Source organism: Buteo buteo, chromosome 1, assembly GCF_964188355.1.
Source record: "Buteo buteo chromosome 1, bButBut1.hap1.1, whole genome shotgun sequence".
In the NCBI taxonomy this organism is placed as follows: Eukaryota; Metazoa; Chordata; class Aves; order Accipitriformes; family Accipitridae; genus Buteo; species Buteo buteo.
The window spans coordinates 29,147,726-29,167,453 of record NC_134171.1 but is presented as its reverse complement, the minus strand read 5'-3'; the positions used below and the strand labels follow the sequence as shown (position 1 = coordinate 29,167,453).

The 19,728-nt window shown below is 39.7% G+C and overlaps 1 protein-coding gene across 6 annotated transcripts in view; it reads left to right on the top strand.

The window, feature by feature from the left end:
- Nucleotides 1-18,302, top strand: part of CORIN (corin, serine peptidase) — a 167,263-nt gene extending 148,961 nt beyond the window's left edge. For all 6 annotated transcript variants that reach the window (XM_075025355.1, XM_075025331.1, XM_075025366.1 and 3 more), the window contains 6 exons: nt 4,441-4,563; nt 7,595-7,644; nt 9,187-9,361; nt 12,604-12,875; nt 14,578-14,711; nt 15,169-18,302. In XM_075025355.1, coding sequence (XP_074881456.1) covers nt 4,441-4,563; nt 7,595-7,644; nt 9,187-9,361; nt 12,604-12,875; nt 14,578-14,711; nt 15,169-15,351 — 937 coding nt within the window. In that variant the 3' untranslated portion in view covers nt 15,352-18,302. The remainder of the gene's footprint in view (nt 1-4,440; nt 4,564-7,594; nt 7,645-9,186; nt 9,362-12,603; nt 12,876-14,577; nt 14,712-15,168) is intronic.
- The last annotated feature ends 1,426 nt before the right edge of the window (nt 18,303-19,728 follow it).

The window sequence follows — 19,728 nt, the reverse complement described above, 5'->3', positions numbered from 1 at the left end:
GTTGAAAACTCTGGGTGGTCAGTCAGGGGGAGGGAGGTATAGGACCCTTCAAATATGTAAAAGGCTGCTGCAAAGAGGCAAGGAATAAACTGTTCTCCATTTCCAGTGGAAATAAGGCAGAAGTAATGAGCTTCAATGACAGGTAGGAAGATTTAAAACAAACATTAGAAAAAAATTGCTGACTGTAAATCCTGAAATGTATTGCCTGGAAATGCTCAGGATTCTCCATCATTAGAGATTTTTACAAACAGGGCAGACAAAAATCTGTCAGAGAGAATTTAGATACAGTTGATCTTATTTTGGATTAGGGGAATGGATCAGATGGCCTCATAAGATTCCTTTTGGCTGATTTTTTCATAGTTAATTGTTTTGGTTAACTGTTTAGTGAAAGAAAACCTCATGGAAGGATTTTTTTCATAGGTCCTAATCCCATTTCATTCTTGAAAACAGTGCAGAGCACCTCATGAAAATCTAGGTGAAAGACATACTTTTACCACTAAGCTTGGTATTTCTATCACTTCAAATGGGCAAAAAATCATAAAACATTGCTGTTTATTGTGCGTATATTATAAATTTACTTAACTACGGCACTTTTGATATGGTCTTGGAGAAGTCCATAGACTGAGACTACAGGCACCCTAAAGTGTATTCATTGAGTGTTATGTTTGAGTAGTTTCTGCTCAGAAGCTCTAGCATAGTTCTTTTGGATATAAAGATTTACTGCAGGTATTTAATATGAGACACATGAGACGACAGTTAAATTTTTGTGGTCTATTCAGTAATAGATTCTTAGAAACCCATAGGTTTTAAAATAATATTTCAGTACTTAAATGGTTCCATCCAAATAGCACCATGAGATGTTATAAAGTCATGTGGATTCAGGTAGGATTTGGAAGTTATCTTGAAAGCCTGGTAGAGGATCTGGTCCAAAGATCACCACTCAAAAGGCGTGCATTATTGTTGCCATGGTATGAATGTCTCATGCTTGCAGATATCACTAACAAACTTACTTAAGTGATGTAGATATTTCAGTGACTGTACTGTAATGTTAAAAGATGCTCTTATGCGTGAAAAATCTGTTCTAGCTGTTAGCCTTTTCTAAGATTAAGCTCTTCAGCATAGGTACTGGTCACTACAGCTTCTTTGTACTGTGCAACAGAATCATAAAATCCCCATTGTAACAGACATCTAGAGAACATCTAGTCCATCTCCCACTTGAAGCAGGACTATTGCCAAAATGAGATCAGTTCAACCACTGCTCTGTTTAGCCAAGTCTTGAAAACCTTGATGGACTGAGACTCCACAGTCTCTGTTCCAGGGCTGCTCCACCTTCCTAGTGAAAAACTATTTCCTTTTCATCTGCTATGAATCTCCAAAGCTACAACTTTAGGCCATCCCCTGGTTTTACCATGCAGCACTATTGAGAGAAGTTTGATTCCATCACCTTTTAACTCATCTTCAAGTAGCTGCAGGTTGCTATTGAATGGTCCCTTAGCTTTCGCTTCACAAGAGTAAACAAGTCCAATTCCCTCAAACCTCTCCTTATGCGTCAGTGCCAGAGGCCCATAAAAAACTTGAAAGCCATCTGCATGACCGTCTCCAGTTATGAATATCCTCTTAAACTGAGGCACCTCTAAACTGCACATTGTGTTCCAGGTATATATGGTTTCAGTCAACAAATACAGTTTCAGTTTTGCTTAGTGTTGCAATAGAGGTAATAATCAAAAGCATTAGTCTAAAATCAACACTGAGTTTCTGAACAAAGCTGTTCTGTTATATGCAAACCAAAGTGGGGTGGGGGGGATGGCAAAGAAGTGAAAGAACCTTCTGAAAGTGTTTCATAAAAAAGGTTATTTGGCTTGCCTGAAATCTTGAAAGATACTACATATGGCCACACATGTGACTTGTGTGCAGATTGACTTAATTTAGGTCAACTTTGGCAGGCCACTAAAATAAAAAATTGGCAAGAAAGCTCATTTCGAACTGAAGGATGTAGATTGATGTTTTAAAGTAATTAGCAGCTACAGCCTTGTTGTTGGAGTCTGTAAGAAACTCAGTGAAGCAAAATATTCTTGTGAAGAAATTATACACCATGAGTTGGCACGGCTCTGTCCATTGAAAGATCCTTTTTCCCTTTTGTTTAGAGTGTGTCCACAGAAGAAAGTGTGTGTTACAGCTCCAAGAGAGGCCAAGTATGGCCTGCTGTGTTTCTGGAGCACAGGATGGGTCTGGCTAAAATGAGTCCCCATTGCTCTACCTCCCTCCTTTTCTCTGAGTGCTTTACAGTCCCCGGTGCAATGCATACTCCTGGCATAGCAGCCCCTCCCTGGGCACTGAAAGTCTCAGACCCAGAAGCTCACACCAGCCAAGTCCTTACTCCTCTTCAAACATTTTTAGCTCGTTTTCTCTCAGGCTCTGGCAATTCCCGGTATGGTCTGATCTCTACACAAATGCTAACCATTGTCTCCAGCTTTCTTCAGCTAGAAATGAGGCTCCTAGGTCCCTTTTATTCTGGCTATTTCTAATTAAAATAGATGAAAGGAGACAAGTGGTGGCCCTTGCCTATCTGAAAAAAAAATATTGTATAAACATCATCAAGGGGGGAATGCTCTATAAATATTTATAGAAGGCATTCTAAAGACATAAATTAGGGCATACTGGTTTTGAGTGTATTATTATCAAGCTGTGGCCGCCAAGGAAAAAAGGCATAGCCATAATTTAACTTTACTAAATATAATACCTTTTATTAATAATTATTAAATTTCATACAGGCTTAAGTGCCTTGCAAGTTGCTCCCCTGGTTTAGAAGTACGTATCTGCTTAATGATGATTATAGCATCACAAGCTGTAATTCAGAACTGCAGGTTTCAGCAAAATAATCTGGTATTTGGGATAACAGATTTGGATCCATCAGATGGCATGGTATTTGCACCTTTTTGAGTTACATATTTTATAGATCAGACACTGTTTACAGCTACATAAAATATCACTGTACACAGTTATGAAATGGTGAACATAATTGTTCAGAAAATCATAAGGCAGAATGTAATCTTAAGTAAAAAAAGTTTGTGTATGTTTGGCAGGAAAAAGTGGGAAATAAGCAAATGATGGAAATGAAGAGAGGAGAGTTTTAAGTGTTTGCTATAAGCAGGCGCTGAGGAAGAAAGCTCTCTTTGCAGAAAAAACCAGCTTTCTCTAAATGAGTTAAAAACACGGTCTTTAAAAATGCTTGTGTTATCTACCTGCACATTCTAGGTAGTAGATGATGGAATGATATTTGCTTAAGGTGCCTAGAAAAGGTTCTGAAAAATAAGTCATGTAACAGGCAGGATCCAGGGCCATGACCTCAGAGCCTAGTTAATTCTGCCAGCACTGTTGAAAAGATTTCCATATGGTTGCACTGACAACTTTACCATAAAACAGAATTATTTGATCTTTGTTAATTTATGCAATCAAGTGGGTAAAGGATGCTGCACTTTTGTAAATATTTAAAAAGAAGTATAGTTAATACTGAAAATAGGACTTAAACTAATAACCTGACTGGCATTCCAAGGTACTGCCATGAGAGATTGGGTTCAGAGGCAAGTTTTATGACACATCACAGTTTTTCTGAACTTTTCTCATTCTTTTTTCCTTGGACTAGTATTTAGAATTTGGCCTTTGACCAGTGTTCAGGAGAGCAGTCCTTGAAAGTTCTTGTCATTGACAGGGATTGATGGCTAATCATGGATGGTTCTGTGCTGGAAAGTTGCATGACTTTTGTAAAGGCATTTACAAAATACACTCTTTTTTTCCATTTAGCAGTTGAGATCTTCAGTGGCTTGATTCTGTCAAGCAATAACTAAACTGAGGAAATGGCTATATGAAAATATATCCTGGTGAACCATTCTAACTTACTTTCATATTCCTGTTAATTTGCTGCAGAAGGACAGGTTTGACATCGTCACCCATGTTTTGTTCTGTTTGACAAAGCAGACAGCTTTGACTTAGAGATACTGTCAGGTATTATTAACAAGACCCAGACTGCTCTTTACTGTTAAATTTCAATGGATTTGCAAAGATAGGAATGAAAGAAAGTATTTTTCTTTTACCTCTTCTACATAGAAAGATTTTTTTTTTGTATTTTTGGAGACAAGAAACTGTAGAACCAGTATGTCAATGTATGCACTACAGTAAATCCCACCAGAAGGCTTTTGGTGTTCCTGATTTCAATTCTGGGTCCTGTCAGAAAATGCAACATAAGTGACAGTAATATGTTAGCCAGCCTGGCTTCTTGGGGTGATTTCACTCGCTTAACTATGATTCTGCCAAATGTGTCTTTGACAAAACATTCAGCTGTATATCTTTGGAGCAAACAGGAGGCATTAGGGCCTCTTCACCTTCATAATTGTAACACAGAAACCTACTGGAAGGTCTATGAGTGTCTTTCATTTGTTTCAGAGGACCATCCAAAACGGAAATTGTAATAGAGAATGAGGAAATGCAGCATCAAAAGTGGCTGAATCTGCACTCAGACTGGAAGAATAAAAATGCATCCACTTTACATGCACTTCTAGTGAATGGGTAAGTAAAAGGTAAATGAGATTTATTTCACTGCTGTGGGTAGTCACTTATCAATGGCGGATGGCAAACTCCCTTTGGTAAGCTCTTTTTTTCCAAGGTATCTGTGTATAAATCTCAGCGCATACTCATGTGAGTTGTTAAGATACAGTCTGTAATGATTTTAGTGTCTGCTACAACTGTAGTCTCTTTTGAGTCCACCATGTGAATCCTCAGGGGCCCATTCTGCTAGACTAACAGCATTTGAGTGACATAGAGGTGATGCCCTTGAAGCACGGGACCAGACAGCTTCATTAAATCCCTGCTGACCAAGAAAGTCCAGTAAGTAGTATATTAGCAAAACCTGCAGCAAAATCTTACAATCCTCTGCAGCCTGTGTAGTTTTGGATTCATACATTTGGAGCACCCACAGCTTCTTTAGCAGAAGCTATATCCACTTACAGTAGTTTTCCTTAGCAGCTTTTCTGGCTTCAGATGATGGTATATTCTTTCTAATTAACTTGACTAAACAGGTCATTGGTAATGAGAAGCCAGGATCTCATAGTTGAGACATTCAAAGTGTGACTTAGAGACTGAAGAGCCAATGAACTCAAACATCCAGGACAAAACTAGGAGAGCCACCTAATCCCCATCTGCAACTGCATTCTTCAAAAAGCAGATGCATTGTGTCCCTGTTCTCTTTCAAATGCCTAGGAGATTTCAGAACATCCTTCTTCCATAGAAATTCCTTCTGTTTTACAAGGAAAGACTCTCTTGGCTAAATGCAGAGGTACGTGTGTGAAGAGACAAATCTGAGGAATACACCTACTTTTCTTTTGCTTGGCTCCATTATTCTCTGTAGTCAAACTTTTCTGTAATGGCAGAATACTAAAAAGATTGTGTCTGCAAGTGCCTTCTTTTGCTTTCCTACATCTCAGCTTTGTACTAGTTCTGGTTTACATCAGTATTTTCCCCATTCATTTAAGTTCATTTTTATTTTTTCATCTAGAAGGGTTGTTACAAGTTGGTGCCTGATACTTGACAATTTTCTTTTTAACTCTTTTCTTTTCCTTTCTCACTGTCTCTTTCCACTAGCTTAATGGTATCTAAATGCTTTTCTCCAGGGTAATAAAAGAATAAACACCTTGGGTTGTGACCAGATGCAAAGGCAGGTTCACAATCGTATTCTGTTCAGTCACTGAAGTACAAAGCAGAAATGTCAAGGTACTTTTTGCCATGTTTGAAATTGGTCTGCTAGGAAGTATGTGTGAAGGGACGGATTTGGAGCCTCTGAGTTACAAGATCTAGTAGCAAGAGATCTAGTTTCACGCAAAGTACAAGTTAAAGGAGAGAAAACATCATTAATGAGGATTATTGATAAAGCTATTGCAGAGATGAAAGTTACCTGTAGGAACAGATGTTTCAGTCTCCCTGAATGCAGAAAATGAGTAACAAGAAGTGAGAAGCTAAGGCCATGCATGAAGAGTGAGGCTGGTTTTGGTTTGGCTGCAACAGGCATCCTGTCTAGATGGCTCTCACTGGCTGTGCATGCACTGCAGATCAGGTGCACCCCATATTGATCTCCCAGACATCCCACTGGAGGACCTGCAGGCCTGCCTCACTTCACACGTGCCTGGCTTGCTTTCTAGTATAAAGCAAATTGGACGGGGGACAATATGCATTTAGTCTCTTCCCTACATGAAGCCAAGACAAGGCTCAGGAGCTGGGAAGTGCTTCTGAGCCCTGCAGTCTAGGTGTATTCATCTGAATCAACTTCAGCACGTAAAACATCAGTGCTGTGGAGTATGTTGTATGTTTAAAGGAGCTGTTGGACTCCTGGACTACCAGGAACTTGGACAAGAACTAACAAATGGACCACTAGCTTCATAAAGTTTTAATAAGAGGCAATGGCACAGTACAGGCTATGCACACAGAAAAGCTCTTCTAGAGCTGGCTATTTGATAAGTCAAAGAAATGAGTGTGAAACATGAGCGTGGCTGGTCTCAGTTATATTCTGTATTTTTTTTTTTATGGAGCGCAAATACCCCTCAAAATTGTGCACAGAATTTTCTTTCCTGAAATTGGTTGTCTGTCTCTAGAAACAGAGTTTTATGGTCTGTGTTTTCAGGAACAGAAAGTAGACTAATTTGAACAGTATATGAACGGGGTATATGCAATGTAAGGGACAGAGGTCTGGTTAAATCACAGATTCAAGCTAATCCGGTGAGCTTGCTGGCACTCTGTTGTTGTGCCCACATTAGTATCTATGACTTAAAATCAAATACAGCCTCTTTTTAGGTGGTTGCAGTTTTAAAGATACTGCCTACCTACTGAGATTACAGCCTTCAAAGAATTACCTGGGAAACAGCTAACCTGTGTATCCAGTCTAATTTAGCTCTGCATCTGTCTCAGGAAAGCATGTATATGGTAGGAATGAAAAAGTGGTGGAAATAAAAAGGCAGCCAGCTAGTTGAGCAACAATGCTCACTGTTTTAACAAGGATCTCCCTTCCTTTGACAAAGAATCACTTCTTTCCTCTCTCATCTGAAAATTTTCAATGGAAATGGTAATTTTTTGTTGTTTTAATACTTACTTTTGCAAACTTCCTGGATTTTTTCAAAACACCCAAGCTTTTAGGGCATGAACATCATCTGTTACCAAAGGTATTTCAAAGAAAATTCTATCCTTCAGCTGTAAGGAAGAGGAGAATAGCAATATCTGTCCTGTCAGGTGCCATAAATTAAGACTTGAGAAACTGTACCTCCCAGCTGACCTCAGAGCTGGATCAGTGCCCAGAGAGCAAGGTAGTCTGCCAAATATGTAGAACCCACTCATGAAATGCATTGTAAAGCTGAACTAATATTTTGAATTATCTCCAGGCAGATGCTGGAAACCATGTATGATCTGGCATAAGAAGTTCCTTGTGTTTCTTTTTAACATTTGGGGGAATTTTTAACAGCTGGTTCATGAATACAATACCTGTGCTGATTTGCAAATTACCAAAAATTACATCAATTAATTGAGATTTCCACCATGTTCTTGTTTCAATATTTAGACAGATGTGTCGAAGCAGAAGCAAAGTGGCTCTCTTTTGCACTAAAGAAGGTAAGAGAGAAATGTATATAAAACAAAGATGTTTTTCAAGATGTGTTAAATTACATTAACAAATGCAGATGTTTAGTGCAGATTCATTCTGAAATTTGACTAGACTTCTGCAACATCCAGTTTTGCATTGTTGGTTTTTTTTCCCCTACTCTATTCAGTTTCATCAGCTTTTCTTATTTTTTGACTATGAGGCTGTGTATTGCGGTAGCCCAGTCCTGCTCCCACAAAATAAATTTTGTCAGCAGTCAGGTTCTAGAAATTCATTTGGTAAAACTTCCTACTGAAAATATCCTTTACCACCAGAGTGGTTAGCAGGCTATCTGCTTGGGAGTTCAAGCTGTAATCTGTTTAGTTGTGAAGCTCAAGGGGACAGAAGAACCTGAAGTAGAAAGCTACAAACCAAGTCTGGAAGCATAGCAGATTGTGCAAGTTTAAGTGGTTTGAAAATGCAGAAATGTTCTACAGACAAGGAGAATTTTGCTGAAGAACACTTAAATTATGAATTAGCTTGACACAGGGAAAACTAATCACAAAGCATGACCTAAATTTGGGAAACTAATCAAAACATTTACTACTCTTATCAGAAGAAAAACCAAAACCCTCATAGGAACCTGTCAAAAGTGTTTGCTTCTGACATATGTTCCTTTAAGTACACTTAAAACACTTTGCCCTCTGAAGTTAAGTGAACACAGTAAGAATTACAAGTCACAAATAACCATTGCTACAATTTATTTCTTCACCACTAAATTCCCACGGATATATGCAATGGCAGCTTACCCTCCTTTGGGAGGCTGCTGCAGAAACTGGTGGTGTTCTTCTGTTCTCTAAATCAGACTGAGTATAAACAGGAAAAATAATGTCTGCCATCTTACAAATCCAGAATATAAAGTGAAACGAAAGTGAGGGGCTAACTATTTCAGAAAAGTAACTATCTAGCAGATGGGAGTCTGGTATAATTTCCAGTAGAAATAAAAGTAGATATAAAGTAGAACGGACAGATTACTGGAATGTCTTCAGATCTTCAAATATTCTCCCTTAATAATTTCCACAGGCAAAGCAAGCTTGGTGCCATGTAGCTGAGTAAACAGTGTGACATTCACCTCACGCCTGGCTTAAGAAAAGCCTTATTATTGCTGAGCAGCTTTTCCAGAAGCAGTTCTTAGGGACAGGACAAAGTAGCCCAAACACGCTGCTAGCTGGCAGAAAGACAAGGACGCAAACCCAGGACATCTTCCCAAGGGCAGCCTGGTAACTCCTGAGAGAAAGGAAGTCAGGATCCCAGACTTAGCTTGGTTAATATTTCAGGCTGAGCCGGTGAAAGTTAGTATCAGGAGAGCAAATCCCGATATAAAGGAAGGATGAAAACGGCTCAGTGTGTTTGCTATGACTGTGGTGGTGTTGATGACTTGATTTACTGTCTTGTTCAGTATAATTTCATGACTCTTATTAGTACCGTTCTGTGCCCAGTTTTCTTGCAGAAGGTCTTGTATGCACTGCCTTTGTGGTAATGATTAACTGCCTTCTGCATCTGTTCCTCACTAGACTGCGGCCGTCGCCCAGCTGCTCGCATGAACAAGAGGATCCTTGGTGGTAGGACCAGTCGCCCAGGCCGATGGCCGTGGCAGTGCTCCCTGCAGAGTGAGCCAAGTGGACACATCTGTGGCTGTGTTTTGATTGCGAAGAGATGGGTCTTGACAGTAGCACACTGCTTTGAAGGGTGAGAGGGTTCAAACAGTTTTACTGTTCATAAAAACTTGCACATGAGAATTACCAAGTACTTCCCCCTTTACCAAACACACTGGGGGTGGGTGATGACCTTTGCAGAATGGCACATCACAGAGGCCTGGTTTTAAGAGGCTAAAAAAGAAAGTAAGTGGTGTAAAATGGCATCAGCTTAGGCTTTCACATGCTTTATTATTCATTGGGGGTGGCTCTACTGATGAAAGCTAAATGAAGATGCCCTGACTTTCAGCAGGAAACAGGAAGAGGAAGAAGACCAAAACACTAATCCTATAGCTGTCATACAACTGCCATAGATTAAAAAAAATCATTCTGGACACCAGCATAGAAATGACTCTGGAAAAGTGCTGTGGCCATCAGTAAAAATAAAACCTGAGTATTTACTCACAGTGCAACTGACATATTGAAGTCGCTGCCTTTTGTAATTATACAGACTCCACTCCTTTATTAGGATTGCAATCATTAAAAAGTCAGTATCTGAGGCCCTGTGGTGGATGGACAGTCTGAAGTGCAGAGGAAGTTTACATGTCTTAGGAATTGTCTTGGTCATTGTCAGCTTTTTGGTGCTAACAAACATTTGTTTTTAAATTGGGTTTCCAAAGATAATTGAAATACGTGTTTTCTGCTGTAGTTAGCAAGTACTTTTCTGCTACACAGCTGTCATCGATGCTTAATCCTGCTTTAAACTGGTACTTGCTCACTGGAAATTATTTTAGACTGCACTAAGCACCTTTCTGTTCAAGCCAGCAGAAATTCTGTGGTAAGCAAGTATCTCTTGACTGGTATTTCTTTATAACATTAATCATTCCCTTTTTCAGTAATAATTTCATCTTTTTATTTCTGAAACACTGAGTTCTTTGTTATTTGTTGGGGGTTTTTTTCTTTTTTTTTTTTTTTCTTTTTTTTCCCCTGGCTTTTTGTGGAACTTGTGGTAAGGACAAAGTTTGTGGCTTTTGTGTCCGAGCCAGAAGGCGTCAGGCAGGTGATAGTGTGCGCATCTCAAGGTGTGAGGCTATTAATTGAAATGCTAAAGGAAGTGACACTGGAGAGACCTCAGTTCTGACTATCACATCACATCAAGCCCTGAGGACGTTCAAGAACTGATTCCATTCAGAGAGAAGAAAAGTAATAACCAGAAACTTCGAAGAGTAACCTAGATAACCTTCCTTCTAAATTAGCAAAGTGCTAAACCTGAATAATACAAACAAGAATATTGTATTTATCAGATTTTTGGGTCCTGCACAAGGAATTTTTCTTCTTTCCCCATCTGCTTTTAAGTAAAGCTAAGCAGTATCTGGAATATTTCTTTACCTTTGGAAGAACGTTTTCTGGTGATCTAAAATAAAGGGTGGGATTTAGAGGTAGATCCTTCAGCAATATGGGACTGCTACTGAATTTCATGGGTAAGAGATGCCTCTCATTAGTGAAAGATAAGCACAAAAGCTGTGAAATTTATAAAGTAAAAATTCTCCCATTTTTGTCAAATGCAGAAACACTGCCACTACACTTTGGAGCCGTTCATTTATGCCTCATTCAGGGCTATGTGAGCTCAGAGTATTATGTGTAAAAGGTCTCTTTTGCATTTGTATTCTGAATGCCTTAAAGTACTAAGATATTTTGGTTTAATAATTCATTGAGGAGTTTTATGAACTTTTTTCTCTACTGCCTCTCTGAACAGAAGTGAGGGTATGTTCCCAGTGGCCTGAAATCTTTAAATTCTTCATTTGTATAGCTTGATACAGCAACAGCAAGATGATTCTTGATCCCACAAAGCTTTCTTGATAAAAGTATTTAAAAATTTACCAAACCAACCAGATAAGCCAACAATTAAAACAGATTTTAAAGTGCTCTAGTGCTTTAGACAAAATGCTCCATTTTGTGAGGTATTTTTTGAAGTTCATGTGACGTATGGGATACAAAACATGAGAACCATCTAACAATAATGCAGCAGAAAATATTAATGCAAATAGTCGTATGAATACTTGTGGAGGGCATAAATGGAAAGAGCTACGTTAAACAGCGTGTCCTTTGCTAGTTTTATTAGACTAGTCCCCAGAGTTTTGCCAAGATTGTTTTGAAATGCGTTACACCAAAGCATCCAAGACATTAAGGTTTTTTTCTTGACTGTAGGACAATACATTCTGGCTGTGACTGCTCATTGCTTTGAGCAATGCTTTTTTGCAGTGTTCATAAACACAATAGCTTATGAATATTCTTAGCACTTAATCCTGTAACTTTATGGAAAAACTCACAAATTGATCATGATGGTAAAATGATCATTATAGTCTGAAACACCAGAATTTTCATGCAACTCAAGATAAAAATAGCCTTTATTTAGGAATCAACTCTCTTTCCAAATTACAGAAATTACAATCCTGTTGAGTATTGTGAAAAAGCTGAATTTTTGCATGCTTTGATTTACACTGCTTTGATTAAGTTTCAGTCTTGTCAAATGTTCTTAGTTACATGGAATGGTCTTTCATCAGTTGTGAAAAATGCTCACTTTTTTGAGGGTTTTTAGAATTACAGACTAATTAGGAACCCGTGACTTCTCATGTGGCTCAACAGACACTAGTTCAGTCTTCCCACTTGTATCACATGCATCATTTTTCTAGTGATCTTGGATATTTACCAGAAGAATCTTAAACAACTGTAAGAGTCAAAGTAACCTTTGATTTTAGGCATACAAAGTATGCTTGGCACAGACTGAATGCCAAATAAATAAGGGGCTTTTCCCATGGCTATCATGAAAGATTTAGTTTTCATGATAGAATTGCTTTTTGGAGACTCCTTTGGGATTTCAGTTAGACTTACTGCTGTCAGGAGCATACTACTGAACAATAGTCACCCCAGAGAAATTTGTACACGCCTACCAGTGAGCATGTGAGCACCTAAAACTTGGGCAGGATCCAAGGGCTCATTCTGAGAGCCTTTGGTACTTAATACAGCAACTAATAGGTGGTTACGTATCTTCTGAAGGTGTGCGCTTTAATTCGTTTGGTAACATGCAGGAAGGAAATGGAAAGCATTGTCTTTTGTTGCTCAGCTCGTAGCTGTACGTAGTGATGCTTAAGTGTTTGGTTTTTCTTGTAGCATTTGCATGCGCAATGCTTTGCAAAGCGCACTGTGCAAAAAAATCAGCCAGAAAGAAATTCTCAGGTATTTCAGCTCAAGAGAATCCTCTTGATTGAAATTTCCCATTTTCCCTTTTTTACACAGGAGAGAAAATGCAGCTGTTTGGCAAGTAGTGTTTGGGATTAGCAATCTTGATCATCCATCAGGCTTCATGCAGACCCGACTAGTGAAGACCATTATCCTTCATCCACGCTACAACAGAGCAGTTGTAGACTATGATATCAGCATTGTGGAACTAGACAAGGATATCAACGAGACAAGCTATGTAAGACCTGTCTGTTTGCCCAGCAAGGACCAGTTGGTTCGGCCAGATACCTACTGCTACATCACAGGCTGGGGACACATGGGCAACAAAAGTAAGATGAATACTTCTGGGACTCTTGGAAAAACATGTTAACCTTCTACTGAGTTAATCAAATAAGTGATCCCATTACAAAGCTTTATCCATTTATGCTATTACGGGACATTATTAAATACTAGGGAACTGTAACTATTCATGGAAGGACCTACATGTGTCTAGAGCCTAGCTTTTTCCAAATCTGCAGCCTGAATTTATGCTCCTTAATCCTTATTTAGACAAGTGGCTTGTTTTTCAAAATTGTTGAGGATCTAGAAACTCGTATCAAGAAAGACACCTGAATTGGTTTTCATTTTACTGGTTTAGGTTGTATTCAGAACTGTATTGAGAAGGTATCAGATCATTGGGGCGGGGCGGGCAAGATTCAGTGAAAGCGGAAGGCACTGAAAGTATTAGCATACAGGCTGCACGAACCTTTTCTTTAATCAACACTGTGTGTCACAATTTGGACTTGTGACACGATTTATTCCCTCCACACATAAGCACAAGTGTTGTTTTTGTCGCTCTGAACAGAAGGTGTGTTTTCTTGTGCTGGGACCACTGCAATCCTTGGGTTCCATGACAAGAACAGTTGTGTTATGTAAATATTTGTTTAGACAAAACAATTCTGTATGCATCATATGCAAATTATCCTGGACCCAACCCTGTTAATGCTCTAGCTATTGTGTTTCTCCCTTCGCTATTATAGTAATTGCTAGGGAAAGCCGTCGTTCTGTACACTGGAGAAGAAAATTTTCCTTTGAGTATTGCTTCAGGTACGACTTCACCTCTAGTGGCCAGGTCAGACATGTGGCAAAAATTAAATTGCACATGTGAGGGATAGGCTCGTTACTAGCAGCTCTACTCATCTAAAAGTATCTTTTATGTAATAGCAGGACACCCCCCCACCACCCCCCCCCCAATGCTTTTGCACCACTGGTAAGTGGAAGATTCTTTGTTCTCTAATGTGGTTTCAGCATTGGTTTTAAAGGTTTTGTGTCATGAAGCATCAAAAACGATCATGGTTACACAGTATTTAGTACTTCATGCCCTAGGTTGAACCACTTTCCTTAGAAGTTCAGCTTGGTCAGCTGTTTAGACTAGGAAGAAGTCCTTTATTGTCTCCTGAATGCGCTAAAATAATTTCAAAACCCTTTGAATTCTGATTCCCTCTAAGATACACTAAGTCCAAATTACCCAAACATAACTCAAAATGGCCGTGATTATACCAAGCTTTACCATTAGAGACACTGAGAAACAGGGAGATCCTGCCATGGAACAGTGAGTCAAACCTCTCCTCCACCTCCTTCACATTACTGTTCTCCAGGCAGTCCTGCCCCCATCTTCAAAGTCCCACACCTTATCACAGAAAGGTGCTCTCCCCCTCAGTCTGTCAGTGCGAATGCATGTTACATGGCAAGTGTCACACCAGTCCCCATGTGCCTGGTCCTTCTCCAGAATGCAACACGTACACTCCTGGCTCAGGAGCATGACAGTCATGAATCCTGCAATGCAGCACTGCAGAAACCCACCTGCTTTCACCTTAGCTTTGTGCGAAAGGGGGATTCTTCTCTCCTTACATTTTATATATGTATATATATATAAAAGTAATATTTGTTTTCTATCCTAATGGAAATATTTCTCATATCTCAAAGAGGCATCATAGCTAAGTATTTGCGTGTTTGTGTGCATATAGTTTAATGCGTAATTCTGTTTTTCAGTGCCTTTCAAGCTTCAAGAAGGAGAGGTTCGCATCATTCCCTTAGAACAATGCCAGTCATACTTTGACATGAAAACCATCACCAGCAGAATGCTGTGTGCTGGCTATGAGTCTGGCACTGTGGACTCTTGCATGGTAGGTCTCTCTCTAAGGAGAAACTCAGACAGACTTGCTTTTAGAAATCAAAGTACTATGATGTTTATTAGGTATAGCATACTTCATCTCCTATAGGAATGACAACAGTTACTTACATATTTTAACCCCACTTTTATTATTATTGGTGTAATCAACTTCAGTTTATGATAATGAAATGCTTCTTGAAGACTTTAAGGTTTATCTGTATTGGTTAACAATTGATTTTTTTTTTTTAATTTGTACGAGCCTTTTGCAGGCAATTTTTTTGTACAAATATGACAGGGAATAAATGCTGGTAATGCTGTATGCTGCTACATTGTTCGGCAGAGCAGCCCCTTTTTACAGCTGAATTACTTATTAAAAGCAAATCGCTGTAGGAACTGAGACATAGCTTTAACCCTATGACTGCCGGCCACGGGTAGCCCCTATAGATAGTTTTTTTTCTTTCATGTTGCAGGGTGACAGTGGAGGACCGCTTGTGTGTGAGCAACCTGCAGGACGCTGGACTTTGTTTGGTTTAACATCTTGGGGCTCTGTCTGCTTTTCCAAGGTTTTGGGACCTGGAGTTTACAGTAATGTGTCACATTTTATTGAGTGGATTGAAAGACAAATATACATCCACACCTTTCTGCTAAACTAACTCCAGATGGTAAGAATTGTGCTGACAGACAAAAGAAAAAAGGAATCAGCACTTCAACGCTGAAGATTTTGCAATCCAGAAACTCTGTGAAAAGGAGTTTCAAGCTCTGTCTATTCTTGTTGTAGAGCTATGGAATATGCAGTGTATGTTAACGGTAAACCCTCCGCTGGTGAACATACTTTGGGGTAGAATTAATAATCCTTTTGACTTTTCTTTTAACTGTGTTGTGGTGCTATTCCAAACACAGCAAAAGGCGTAAAAGAAAAGAATCAGCCACTTTCTGCCTTTCAGCTATTCAAACTAAGCAGTAGCACAGACTAGAAAAACCTTTTTAGATAACCTGTTTTAATACCACTCAATTAGTAGCATATGCATTTTCATTCACTTGTTGTCATGAGGAATGAACTTGGTGCATTCAGACGGCACTGACAGGACCTATATTCACAAGGGCAACACCAGGCATGGCCACACCATGTGCTGGAGGGCGTGGGAGAGATCAACCAGTTTGTACATCCATGTGGCACAGAGTACATCAAAGTACACGTGCAGATCTCCAAAGGTGCGCGGCGGTGTGCTCCTGGTGTGCCTGAGCTAACACAGTCTGTCCCTCAGGGTGGCTAACTTGCATGGGCATAACCCTGTACCGTCCTGACTCCGCAGCTGCTGATCCCAGAGCTAGCCTGGGTATCTCTGCAGGGTGATGGAGGGACCAGTAGGCCAACAGCCCTATAACTACCACTTGAGGCACCCAAGACCAAAAACTTAGTTGTTCAGACACTTTGGACAGTTTCTACCATGTAATTTTCTGAAGCTTCCAATGTCTTAATGTGTCCAGGAAACACCCATGTCTTGACAGCACTACATTGACTAGCACATTTATCAAACCTATGGCCCACGGGCTTTTTTCCCTATTTTGAATACTATGTTCAGCCTATAAAGTGTGCATTGACCATCTCCAGCCCTCTAAACATGTAACAGGGTTGGCAACGGCACTGCAGCAGTTCCTCTGCCTACAGTCAGCCACATCCCAAATACTGGGAAACTGGGTATTTTTGGATAGGTGTCTTCTAGTATCTTGCATTGAAAGTTCCATTTTGCTTAGCAAGATTTAAACAATTGGGAGAAAGAAATCTGAATGATAGACAACTTGGATTCCAGCTTCCATTCAAATGAATATTAGAAATATGTTAGGCAAAGTACAACAGCTTCATCAGCAAAGGCTCAAAGAGCTCTGCTCAAGTGCTTGGTAGCCCGACAGCGGAGTGGTCTGTGCAGAAGGTAGGAGGCTAAGCCTTGACTCCAAGAGAATCCGGTTAAAAAAAAAAATTATAATGCAGCTTGGCACCTCTTTATGGTGCTAGAGGGGAGGTGTGTCTTATCAGCTGCTGTAGGTGCCATCCTGCGCAGCTCACAGCTTTTGGGAGGCCAGAGCAGGAGGAGTCAGGAACCCGAGGATTACAGGATGAATTTCACCAGGGAGCAATGCAGTTAAAAATTTGTGTGTTTTCAGCGCCGTGCCTGGTCCCCTGTGAATCCAGCCTAAGGCGTATAATTACCCTCTCTGCTACCTCTGGCATGCTCTCATGACAACAGGGCAGGACCTTGACAATAAGATGACTGCCATATGTGGAAACATGCATTAAAAGAGCTAACTAAGGGACATTTCAGGTACTATTAATCATGTTACAACTAATCTACATAGATCTGACTATTGCTTTAGTGAAAGTTTATCTCTTATTTCCATATCTTCTCCTTTAACATGCCTAATGTTAGACGTACTAGACAGCGCTCTAGACACCATTATTAATATTCAATATTTATGTTACAGATTCTGAAACTCTATTTAAGTGAGTATTGTATCACTGTTTCATGCTCAGAAAGAAAACCCTTCTAGGCTTTGCTAGGTTTGGGTTGGTTTGTTTTTTTTTTTATATATTAAAGATTTCATTTTTACTATAACCTATAAATGCTCTTCTTCCCCCAGCTATAAATGAGAGAAAGCAGCTGTGGCCATGTTTTACCAGTGCAAGCAGATTACAGATGAAGCAGGTTATTGATGCCCTTGCCTCAAAGATATGGAAGCTGGAGCTCTCAGTCCCCCACTTCAGCTTTTCTCTGGGGCCAGGATCTCCACAGTTGTAGGGTGGCACTGTTCAAAGTCCCGAAGCCAATTATGAAAAGTTACCGGAGTAGGGGGCCCAGGGGCTGTCAGAGCCAGCCCACCCCGCCGTCCATCCGACGTGTCTGGTGACAGGCAGGTTTCAGTGAGGTCTGTTTTCCAGAAGTAAAAACAAAGAGGTGCTGTTGTAAAATGAACAGCCCAGTCTAATGTTACTCTACCAGATGAAGTGGTTAGCAGCTTTGAATTTTGTAAAGCACTGGCGTACATATAATCATTTAATATAGATATTAGCATTACCAAATGATATGTAATTACACATTTTAATTAACTGGGTTTGGCCTGCCACCAGTTTCCAAGCAGTCCCTCCCAGGAAACGAGGGAGAGTCCTGCTTAAACATATGGTCCAGCCCCCTCCTGTATGGGATCAGTCCTGAAAGAAATTACAGGCTGAGCCCTATCCTAAACGGCTTTAGGAGGGAGCAGTTGGGTCTTTTCCTTCCCCACAACTGTCTGACACAACATTCCATGTAAAGAGGAAATTTGTAATTTTATAAATGTATTTTTATACTGCCTTTTTTATGTGTGCACAAGAAATAGGCAAACATACTCCTCCTTCTACTGTATTGAGCCTTTCCCTGTGTGCTGACATAACAGCTATGATCACAATTAATGCTGTTTCTCTTACAAGTTTAGCCTCACTGTAAGGTAACAATTATTGGTTTTACTTCTACCACAGCTGTAGCTCCAAATGGAAGCAATGTCACACAGTCAAGCAGATGTATTTGTTTCTAGCTGTACTAATAAAAATTTACAATAATTTTCCAAGTAACTTCTCTGTTGAAAATGTGTTTTAATGTTTAGAGAGAGAGACTCAATGACAATATGGAGGTGTGAAGTTACAAGTTTAGCAATAATGCCTAAAAATAGCCTTAAAAAGGTACATGCATACGCTTATCTAGCTTTTTTAAGCAGCCCTGTTAGCACTACAACACTTGTGCAGGTTCTGGCACTACCAGCACTGTACAATTTTTATTTTCTTCTGCATGTATACTTCAAGTGCAGAACATTGCCAAGAATACCACTGCCAACAACTACTTTGGATTGAAAAATCTGAAAAACTAAAGCTGCAATCAACTTTCTCTGTTCTATGGCTTTCCTCAGGAATACAATTAGTTTGAAATAACCATCTCCTTTTAACTGGTATGCAGCATTTCAACAACATGTACACATGCTGAAATCAAAATAGTAAGCATGCAAAAAAATTAAAATACTTAAAATTTGCCTTTTCACTGCAGTCAACAGTAAGGTATGCAGGACCATGAGGGCAAGAGTAACATAACCAGAATAAAACACGAACAAATAATACAAAAAACCATACTGAAATTCAGCTATGAGAACGTTCTTAACAATCACCTTCAGAACTTGTCCATTAGCCTCTGCAGAGAGCAAGGGCTGGTCTGATCAGCAGCAGAGCCAGGGCTGGCGGGAGCAGTGGGTGCTCTGCATTAGCTGATCCTCAGCCTCGTGCTGCAGCCAGCAGGGCTGAGGGAAAAACCACAGCTTGGGTTAAACATTCAGCTCAAACGGTGCCACAGGTACAGACCAAAGCTCACTGTGCTGCAAAACACTCACTCAGTAACAGCTGTGGCTGACTGCCACCTGCAAATGTTTAGCACAGGTGCAGCTGCCATGAAAAAGATAATTTAAAAAATCATATTTTTTTCTGTAAATCAAATATTGCACCTCAAAAAGTGAGTTAAAGCTGCTCTAAGTGTAGCTACAAAGTTTGGGGGAGTTGAAGGTGGTTTGTTTTAAACTGACAAAAGTGTAAATGCTGTGCTTTCCTTCATGACATCTGGAAGGCACCTGTGAGATGATCTTAAAAAGCTGGTTTTCAAAATGGAAAAGCCAGGTCATGCTGTGCCTGAGTGCAGAAGCAAGAAGGGGATTGTGACTTCTCTAATGCTAAAAAAATAAAGGAAACACTCAACTGTTGAGAAGCAAAGGGAGAGTGATTTGCTTGCACCCTTCATTTGGCACCACTTTAGATATGGCCAATTAACATTTTGAAGCTTTTATTAAAGACTCACTACCCTCATCTCCCCTTCAGTGAAAAATAGCAACTGATCACAGCAGATAGCCATTAGTTATATCTGCTGTTTGTACACCAAAAAAAAAAAAAAAAAAAAAGAAAACTGGGTTTTACACAATGGATAATTTTATCACTTAGACTGTTTGTCAAAGTCCTCTAAAAG